Raw genomic sequence first — 10674 nt, 5'->3', positions numbered from 1 at the left:
GAGGCCAAATGATTGAGTGCTTACAGCTATTTGTCAGCTAGAATGACCAATCGTGTTTCAACAAAGCTTGTGGATCAATCCTAGATTAGAAAATACAATCATAAAAAGAATTCTCTACTTTGATGTCCATTCACTTCCAAACTCATAAAGGTAAAGAAAGGACATGGAAACTTTGATGTGCATTGTGTGTCATAAATTCAATGTTTTTGGTGGAGCGTGAAGACACATGATATCTTTACAAGGACAAGCAATCTCTCTCTTTGTCTCTCTCTCTCTCTCTCTCTCTCTCTCTCTCTCTCTCTCTCTCTCTCTCTCTCTTTTCAATAAGCACAATCTCATTCTCTTTATAACAAGCACAACCACATAACAAAGAAGGATGTGATTCAATTTTTACCACACCAAAGACACCCATGTGCTTCTTCTTCTCCTCCACCTTCATCATAAATTCAATGCATGCTCCATGTGAATGCATGCTCCATGTGAATGTATGCTCCACGTCGATGCATATTGTGTGTAATAAATTCAATGTTTTTTGTGGAGCGCAAAGACACACACAATATATTTACAAGGACAAGCATGCTCTCTCTCTCTCTCTCTCTCTCTCTCTCTCTCTCTCTCTCTTTTCAATAAGCACGATCGTTCTCTTTATAACAAGCAAGCACAAACCCATAACAAAGAAGGATGTTGGGTTCAATTTTTACAACAATGAAGAAACCCATGTGCTTCTCCTTCTCCACCACCTTCATCATCATTCTTATGTATAACACTAATTATAGCCTTCACAATTCTAACCTCATATTGCGAGCACAATGCACAGTCTTATCCCCAAACATGACTAGTTGCAATGCCCCATCAGACATCCCCGCATTAGAACTTGAGATTTTGAATTGTTGTGCCCCTCCCCCAGCTACAACACCCTTACCCCTCTTCACACCCAACCCAACCCTTTATCCTACCCTCAAGGTCAGAAGGCCAGCCCACCTCCCCAATGCCACCTATGGAGACACACTTGCTAGAGCTTACTCCCTCATGAAGGACCTACCCCCCGAAGACCCTCGCTCCTTTGCCCAACAAGCAAACATCCATTGTGCTTATTGCAACACAGTCTATAACCAAAACAACTCTACCGACCTCCTCTTCCAAGTCCATGGAAACTGGCTCTTCTTCCCCTTCCATAGGTGGTACCTCTACTTCCACGAGAGGATCCTGGCCAAGCTCCTCGATGATGACACGTTCTCACTTCCCTTCTGGAACTATGACCATCCCAATGGCTCCACCATGCCATGGATGTACATCCAATACCCCGTCCTCATGGATGACTATAGGAATCCTGATCACATGCCACCCACGGTGGTCTCCATCGACTACACCTACAATGCCGAAACACGGTCCGCGGAGGAACAACTCCACGAGAACGCGGCATACGTGTACAGGTCCCTCGTTAGGGATGCGGAGAGCAAGTACAGATTCTTCGGTTATCCGTTCAAGCATGGAGAGACTCCGAGAACCCTCTTTGGGACAGTGGAGAACTTTCCCCACAATTCGATGCATGCATGGTCGGGTTCGGCAACCACGGTCGGGGGGAAAGACATGGGGTCGCTTTACGCGGCCGCTAGGGATCCGGTGTTCTACCCGCACCACGCGGAGCTAGACCGGATGTGGGTGCTATGGAAGGACATGGAAGGGAACGAGGACATCGACGAGGCCGAGTATTTGGATGCCGAGTTTGCGTTCTACAACGAGGATGCGGAGCTCGTGAGGGTGAGGGTGAGGGATGCATTGGACACAAGGAACTTAGGGTATGTGTATGAGGAGGTGGATGTCCCATGGATGGTCCAAGGAGTGCCGGTGAGGCTTAGCGACGGAGTGGCGGAATTAAGAAGCTCGGACAAGTTGTGCGAGGCGGGGGAGTGGATCGTCGCCCCGTGCTCCGCCACGGTGAAGCGAGACATGGCGGCGGTGGCACAAGGGGCAGAGGAGGAGAATCTGATAATGGCCGGATTGACATGGACCGAGGGCATGTCGGCCATTCTAGATGTCTTTTTGAACCTTCCGTCCGCCACGGCCAACACGACGTCAGGGTGCCAGGAATTCGTGGGCACCTTCCACAATGCGCCCCAGTTTAGCGAAGGCAGGAATTCGAGCGACTACAGCCTCCACGTAGACGGACGGATTCGTGCGCTCAACCTCACATCCGAGCCGTCCTTAGTCTTCACCTTTGTTCCCAAAGGCCTCTCCCTAGGTTGTCCCACCACCTTCAATTTTCTAGTGATGCAGTATTCTCCTATGCCCTACAACATTGTGTAGGGAGTAACAATCTTTGTTACGGTTAATGGGAAATATATATATATATTTATTTGTTTATGTAGGAACTATATTTAAAATGATCGGAAGTGTGTGTATATTTAATAAGAGATTACAAGAGAATGTACGGCCCTCAAGAGTGTAATATGAATGATTGATTGGCATCACATCACATGATTCTGGACAAATGTTGTAACCATAGTACGTAATATTCATGCTCGTTAGCCCAAACATTCGTTTTCATACGTCTGAAAACGAATGCGCTTGTTATTAAAACATTCTTGTGTTTTTTTTTTTTTACACTTTTTGCCTTAACTTACCTTAACTTTCTTTTACCATAAAAAAACAATTTACCTTATAATAAATAATGAGTGCAAAAGTATGGTATTTACCATACTTCGAGGGTGTTTTTCTTACGCGAATGTGATTGCACGAATGGTGTGTATGCTTCATACTATGCTTGTAACTGTTTTTCACTACTCTTATCCAGTTTAGGTGAATGTGAAGCTTGAGGGAGGGGAGAGGGGCATTTGAGAAAAAGTTGGTAAAGTCGGATGAGAAATGTTGTGCACACTACTATTTGCATAAATATATATGCCGTGGCACATGAGACAACAGAAATCAAAGCTTAGATAGCGAAAAGTAAACCAAGATGTTGGTGGTGGTGAACAAAAAGATTCCACCATCAAAATGCATTCTTTTGCTATGGATCATTACAAAAGACACCCTTCAAATTCATATACACATGAAAAATTAGATGAAATCCATTGAAAGCGATTGTAAAATGGCCATTCCTCACAAGCTATTTTACATGGAGGACAAGGTCTATTGTGTTGCTATAGTGAGAAGCTAACCATTTTATGTGCTCTGATATATACAAAAGATGCTCATGAAGTACCATATCAAAAACATTCTTGAAGTTTATGAAGCAATAATATAAACCCCTTACCACTTAAGTTGGTTGTCTTCACTACGAAATATAAGCTCAAACCTTACAAGCAAGCGGACATTATATGAAATGATGAATAATATCTTCCACTTGAATTGTGCAATAGAAGTAGTTGTTTCTTGCTAGTCCTCGTCATTTAGAGCAAATCCACAATCAAATACCATCTAAATCAAGACCCACTAGAAGTGGCAATTTAGAATGTCAACCACATTCCAAGATTTGTCAACATCCATGATTAGAGTTACATACCTTCCATTTTGGTAACTGTTGATTAGAGTTACATATCTCCTATGACACATCAATTGATGGGTTAGTTAAGGTTTTCTCCTTCCCAAGATTCTAGTGAGAGAGTAGGCGTTTCAGTGAGAGAATGTAGAGAGAGGGTGACCTTATAAGCACCCTTCTCTCTCCTTGGTAACTGTTGGTTGTCCTTATTATTCTTGTGAATATACAATTTGTATTTTGTTTTCCTATATTGAGTCTCTCTTCTCTCTTCTCTTATATACACACATAACACACACATCTTTAGTCTGTTTTTTCCATGCTACATAATCACAAACTTGATTATTTACATGGTATCAGAGTGGCTTGGTAGCTTGATCTAGCCCATCCGCGTGTGTTTTGTCCTATGCCGACATTGAAGAAGACCCGGTCCATCGCTATTATAGTATCACTACATAGCTTGTATCCGAGAAAGAAGAAGAAGGAAAACTACACCGACCACCATGAATACTCAGATGGGCAACTCACTCCCTAGCGAAAAGTTGGATGGAAACAACTTTGCATCTTGGGAATACAAGATGCACCAATACCTTGCTGGCCAAGGCTATTGGAGCTACATCGATGGAGCACAAGAATCGAAACCTAACCCAACAAACGCCGACTACTCAACATGGGAGCAAGCAGCGAGTCGAGTGTTGTATTTCTTGGCAACTTGTGTACATGACAACATGCTCGACTACATTCGGGAAGCCATGAAGCTGAAAGAAGCATGGGAGAATCTCATGAAGAACTTTGCAACAAATACAACCATACGAAAGCTTCAACTCTACCAAGAGTTTAACAATGTCCAACAGAAGGACTTGTCCATCACAACGTACACCTTGAAGATCAAGGAGCTATGTGACACACTCGCCTGAATCAATGTGTTACCCGGCCGACAAAGAAGGCTTAAGGATGTCCAGACTAGAGTGTGAAAGGAATAGTTTATTTGGGAACTGTTGTAATTTTATTAATATGGACGGACGGACCGGAATCGGTATGCTGATCTGGATCTGGACCGATTCTGAATAGGTGCCGGTTGGCACCGTTTTGTACTTCGCACCGGAGACCTATATAAAGGCCCGGTTACAATGTAATTGACAGCGGATAATTAATAGAACTTATTGCCTTAACCTTTCAGTATTGATTACCGTTCTGTACTCATTGTTATATCTTACGTGTGTTAATGACGTATTGCTAAGTAACCAATTAAGGTCTAATTAAGGGTTGTGTCGTAAGTCATCTTGCCGTAACACCCTTTGGTGAAGTGTCTTAAGTGGACACCCTGTGTTAGGCTGTTGTCTGGCCCTAGGATTAACACAGTTTTTGGCGACCACGATTCCTGCACAATCGCAGTGAACAACGACGAGAAAGAGGTAATACTACGGGAAGCACACTGCGGAGTCGCCGGAGGCCATTATGCCGGGGATGCTACGACAAGGAAGATATGGCAAAGTGGCCTATGGTGGCCGACTACATTGAAAGATGCAGTCCGATACGCGAAAGAGTGTGATCTATGCCCACGAATGGGCCAACCAACGGAACAAGCTAGGATGCCGCACCAGCCAGTACTACCGCTAGAACCATTTCAGAAATGGGGACTGGATTTTGTCGGACCATTTAAACCACCGGCAATGAGAACTGGCAACCGGTATGTGATCGTCGCGACGGACTACTACACTAAACGGGTGGAAGCCAAAGCCCTACGAGACAACACCGCGGCGTCGACGGCAAAATTCTTATACGAATACATTTGGTGCCGGTACGGATGCCCCATAGAGCTGATAAGCGACCAAGGAGGGCACTTTCTTGGACAGGTAGTGGAGAGGTTGACGTCATTCTATGCGGTAGTACATAAACGGAGCACCCCGTACTACCCACAAGCCAACGGATTAGCTGAGTCAACAAACAAAACGCTACAGAATATCCTGTGCAAGATCGTCAATGAGAATCAGATAGATTGGGACACGAAGCTGCACAGTGCGCTCTGGGCTTACCGGACAACGTACAAAACAAGCATCCGAACAACGCCGTTCCGATTAGCATTTGGATTAGAGGCAGTCATGCCGATCGAGTTCCAGGTACCGAGCTTATGGATCCAGATTCGAGAACGACTTAATGAAAAGGAATCAGAGGCAATTCGATTAAAGGCTCTGTGTGAACTAGAAGAACACCGACTGGCGAGCATCATGCACCTGGAATTGGAACAACGGCGACAGAAAGTGTTTGTAGATCGGCACCGGAAGGGAAATGAAAAGATGTTCGAAATCGGCAAGCTGGTACTAGTGTTCCAGACCCGGATGGGTAAAATGCCAGGCAAACTACGGTTTAGATGGACCGGACCGTACTGGAACACACGCGAGTTCAATGGATCCTACCAGTTAGGGACACTTGCCGACGAGGTGCTGGGTGAATGGGTCAACGGTTTTAGACTAAAGCCATACAAAGGACCTATGCCCAAGAACCCATTTGAACGAAGGGCCGACACCGAATCGGACGCCGGTAGGCCAACCAAGACAACAACCTATGAGGAAAACGGCTACCACAAAGTCGGTAAGGAGGAGCACGAGCCGGCAACCAGGGAGAGCAAAACGACGGCAAACCGTCAAGAGGCCGGCAAGTTGCGCGCTTCGGGTAAGGGTCCGACAGGACCAGAGAAAAATTAACCACACAATTAATTTCAAAAAAAAAAAAAAAAAGAAAAGAAAAGAAAAGAAAGAAAAATCGAATCAAAGAAATCATGGAAAGGAGTGGTGGGAACGGCCATGCAAATGAGGAGTAAAGAGGCACTTCGAAAAGGTACGAGGAGGCTATGAATAGGGCATTAAACCACCGCCACATGGCACGTAATGCTATTATAGTACACGACCTGCACACGCGTAGGCTCGAAAAAGGCGCCAAGATGTAGAGAGAAAAACCCCCACGCATCGAGAACTTCTCCTTTCGCGAACCAAGGAGAACAGACGCATGAAGATCAATCGAAGAGAGCTCGTGCATAGAGAACCCCCTCACTCCGAACTTTCTCTCTCACACTCTCTCCATCGTCAAACCTCGCCAACACTCTCCGACCTCGACGTAGAGATGAACTGCCAAACACTGTCTGAAGCCACCAAGAAATGGCTACGACAACACGGACTGGAGGGTTTCTTGACGATCATGGAGGCGGCGCCACACAAGGAGGCCGAAAATATTATCAAAGACATTTACACCGAGTTGATCACGGAGGAAGCGATCCGTGCGTTAACAGGCCTTCCGGAGGGGGGCATCTACACGATCGACAATCCTACCTCCGAGCAGCTCTTCAAATATTTCGGTGAGTATTCTCTCGCTAGCAAGGGCTACAGGACACATGGCAGCGAAGATATGTTATTCCGCGAAATTGCCCGTGTACTCCATGAATTCGGCCACGTATACCCTCGACCCCCCGTTATGCCTCAGAACTGAGCAGGCTTGATTATTGCAACGTACGAACGGGTCAAGGTGGATTGGCCGGTGCTGATCGCCGACGGATTGTGCACGACTATTGATACCATAAGAGGTAAGGAAGGCAAAGAAGGCCGGAAAATATGGCAAGCGGTGACGCAATGCCTCACCTTATTGGCGCCACCTGTCGAGCCCGTCCAGACCAAGAAACGGGGAAGAGCAACGGACGGCACTCCGAAACCTGCTTCAAAACAACAACTGTTGGCCTCCAAGGCCACTAAGGGGAAGACGGCTGACGCAGAGAAGGCGGTAAAGGAGCACGCCAGCCGGAAACGGCCGACGGACACGCACGAGGAGACGTCGACACGGCCCCTGAAGATCCCACTCCACCGATCGGTGCAGCAAGAAATGGACACCCTGGCGGCAAGAATGAATGCCGAGACTCAGGAGGAGGAAATGGAGGAAGAGCCTACGGAGCACCTCCAGCGGCGGCCGGTGAAGAGGACCGCAGAATCAGCCAGGAAGCGTTCAGACCCACAAAAGGATGGAACGCCTGCAACCCACACTGAGAATCCCACGCCAAGGGAGGCACCGGAACCGGTTCGGATGGAACCGATCACAGAAGTCCCTACACAACAGGCATCACCGGCAAGCCCCATAACTCAAGAGCCGGTTATACAAATGCCAACCTCCTCAGTCGGCCAAGAACAAGCAGAACAAGTGCGGCCAGCCGAAACACAACCGAAACCTGAATGACAAAGTGGTCAATAGGTAGAGCCGGAATTGCCGCTCGACGCAGAAAGACGGGACCAACCACCGGCAAGTGAACCCATCAGCCAACCCGCCGTGCAGACACAACAACAGGGCACCGGCAGCCAATGGCTTCGGTGGATAGGAGAACAAATTGCCGGAGTAGTTGGATATGTAGAGGCGGAAGAGCGAGCGCAGATGGAACGGTTGCTAGTCACAACCGATGAACTAGAGACGACCCGGTCAAGGATCCGGTGCCTCGAACAAGACTTGGATCAAGTCACAGAAGACATGGCCAAAATGGCCTTAACCGCAACACAGATCCAAGCACCGGTGACTCCGGTGGATGTACATATGAATAAGACCCCGGAGACAGAAACTGTTCCGGAGAAAGATGCGGCGCAAGCCCAAGAGCTTGCCGACTTAAGAGATGAACTTGCCGCACAAGAAGCATTACGGAGCCGCGAACGCGACTTGAAGAAGGCAGCCGAAGAAGAATTAAAGAAGACTACTGAGAACCTCCGCCGGGTAGAGGAAAACCTACGTAAAGGACATCAAGCTTACGACTGGCTAAAGGAGGAAAAAGAGAAATTGTTGCAGGAGAAAGACAAGCTGCGACGGATGGCGGAGACGGAAATCGAAAGGCTGAAGGAAGAACTTTGTCAACAGAAGGACCGGGAGGACCACGCGCGCTGACAGATCAACTAGAGGTTGAAGCAGAAGACCGATGATTTTGATCATCTGCACCGGGACTACAAGCAACTGGAGATGGAGTATAAGCAACAGTAGGAAAGGATGGCTGAGCTCCGGCAAGAAGTTGATAGGGCCACAACGGCACTCGCCGACGAATGAGCTGAGAGTTCAAAGCTATTGGAGGAAGCGGCGATGGACCGGATGGAGCTCCACAAGCAGAACCATGAAGAAAAGGAAAGGGCGACAATGGTGTTTCAGAGGTTGCAAACAACCTATCAAAGTCAATTGTCGCATTATAGGGAGTAGGAGGCAGACACGGTCAGAATCATCAAGAAATTGAAAGAGGAGCGACAAGCCGCGGAGAACAAATCACGGATGGGAACCGAACGGATCCAGTGCATCCTCTGGGCATGGCTCACCAAGACCAAACGCTTGATTGACAAGAGCTCTATGCAATGGTGGACGAAATGGGCGCAGAATACGGCGGAACTCCAATTGCTCAGGGCGGACGTGGAAAACCGGCGGAAGGAAGGTGATGACTGTTATACGCTGACATCGGAGGACTTCACCACCATAAGGGATGAGCTGGCCGAAGATTTCACAGCCTTGGCGGATGAACAATTGGTGCAGGTCCGACAGCTCATAGCTCAACTGGACGACGATCGGCTGGAGGATCAAATCCAATTTGAGAGCTATGAGCGGTCCTGGCTCTGGGAAGAAAAAGCAAGGAAGGTAGCAACGGTCAACCTTAGTGATGAGGAACCGTCACCGGTACAAGGACTAGACGGGGATCAGGTCGGGATCAGTGAGCCAGCGACAACTCTGATGGAGGAAACAACAAAGGAAACGCCGGTGCTAGAGCGACAAACGGAGAAGGCACAAACGGAGTAGCCACCGCAATAGCCACAAACGGAGCAGCAACCATAATAGCAGCAACAGATTCCCGACGAGCCATTGGAAATTCTGGAGCAAAGCATTTTGGATATTTGGGACGAAGAGTAGCAGGGCCGGATAATGGGTTCGACGTACAAGGTACTGTCCCACGGGCATGTCATGTGTTACCCGACCGGCAAAGAAGGCTTAAGGATGTCCAGACCAGAGTGTGAAAGGAATAGTTTATTCGGGAACTGTTGTAATTTTATTAATATGGACGGACGGACCGAAATCGGTATGCCGATCCGGATCCAGACCGATTCCGAATAGGTGCCGGTTGGCACTATTTTGTACTTCGCACTGGAGACCTATATAAAGGCCCGGTTACAATGTAATTGACAGCGGATAATTAATAGAACCTATTGCCTTAACCTTTCAGTATTGATTACTATTCTATACTCATTGTTATATCTTACACGTGTTAATGACGTATTGCTAAGTAACCAATTAAGGTCTAATTAAGGGTTGTGTCGTAAGTCATCTTGCCGTAACACCCTTTGGTGAAGTGTCTTAAGTGGACACCCTGTGTTAGGCTGTTGTCCGGCCCTAGGATTAACAAAATGCCAATGTCGATGAAGACGAAATGGTACAAATATGCCTCGGAGGCCTAGCACCACTGTTCGGTACAATGAGAACTATTGTCATGGACACATCAAGTACGGACTAGGACAAAGCACGAACGGTGGGGCTAAGAGTGTGGAACTTGAGAAGCTAGGAATGACACTAGAGTATGAAGATAGAGATAAAGATCAAGGAGATAAGATGGGGCTACAAGCGACGGATGAACTTGGAGCTAGATGTGACAAGGCTAGGAACTCTGGATATTGTGAGTGACATGAGGGCATGAAGATAGAAATAAAGATCAAGGAGACAAAGATGAGGCGAAACGAGAATACTAGATTGATGTGTCAATGACTGGTGTTGAATCCCCTGGAAGGGACGAAGGAGGTTACAAGTATTTATACTAGTTTTGAGATTGAGTATCTTTAGAATATACCTGACAAATATCTCTAGAATATACCCGTCTAGAATACACCATAGAATATTTCTAGAATACACTAAAGGCTTTAGAATATATGCTTTAGAATATTTTGGAATGTATATATGCTAGAATATACAATACTATATACAAATACATGCTCATATCCAAATGGTTGAATATGACGTCTTGTAGTTCAATCCTCACTAACTACGTATTTGACGTCACTGTTGTTAGGATTTCCGTCCCTCCGGATGGGATATGAGTACCCGGCAAGGAAGACCCGGTGAGAACCGGATGATGCAGGCCCCGACTATGTAAATATGTTCTAGAGAGCCCACTGGGGCTATATTTGTAAGTAGCCCGAAAGTCATATTAGTAT

General features: G+C 46.8%; 1 protein-coding gene across 1 annotated transcript; it reads left to right on the top strand.

Moving 5' to 3' along the window:
• The first annotated feature begins 700 nt into the window (after window positions 1–700).
• LOC147856213 (polyphenol oxidase, chloroplastic-like) lies at window positions 701–2307 on the top strand. Its single transcript, XM_087329106.1, has one exon. The coding sequence runs from the start codon at window positions 706–708 to the stop codon at window positions 2305–2307; it is 1602 nt and encodes a 533-aa protein (XP_087185232.1). The 5' UTR covers window positions 701–705.
• The last annotated feature ends 8367 nt before the right edge of the window (window positions 2308–10674 follow it).

This window comes from Azolla caroliniana, unplaced genomic scaffold (assembly GCF_043228905.1).
Source record: "Azolla caroliniana isolate FFs.n. ecotype wild unplaced genomic scaffold, voAzoCaro1.0.p SCAF_13, whole genome shotgun sequence".
NCBI classification, from domain to species: Eukaryota; Viridiplantae; Streptophyta; class Polypodiopsida; order Salviniales; family Salviniaceae; genus Azolla; species Azolla caroliniana.
The sequence above is the reverse complement of the archived record's forward strand: the minus strand, read 5'-3'. Positions and strand labels throughout refer to the sequence as shown.

Coding starts and splice junctions, on each gene's coding strand:
- LOC147856213 (XM_087329106.1), top strand. CDS start 706: ATGAAGAAACCCATGTGCTTCTCCTTCTCCACCACCTTCATCATCATT.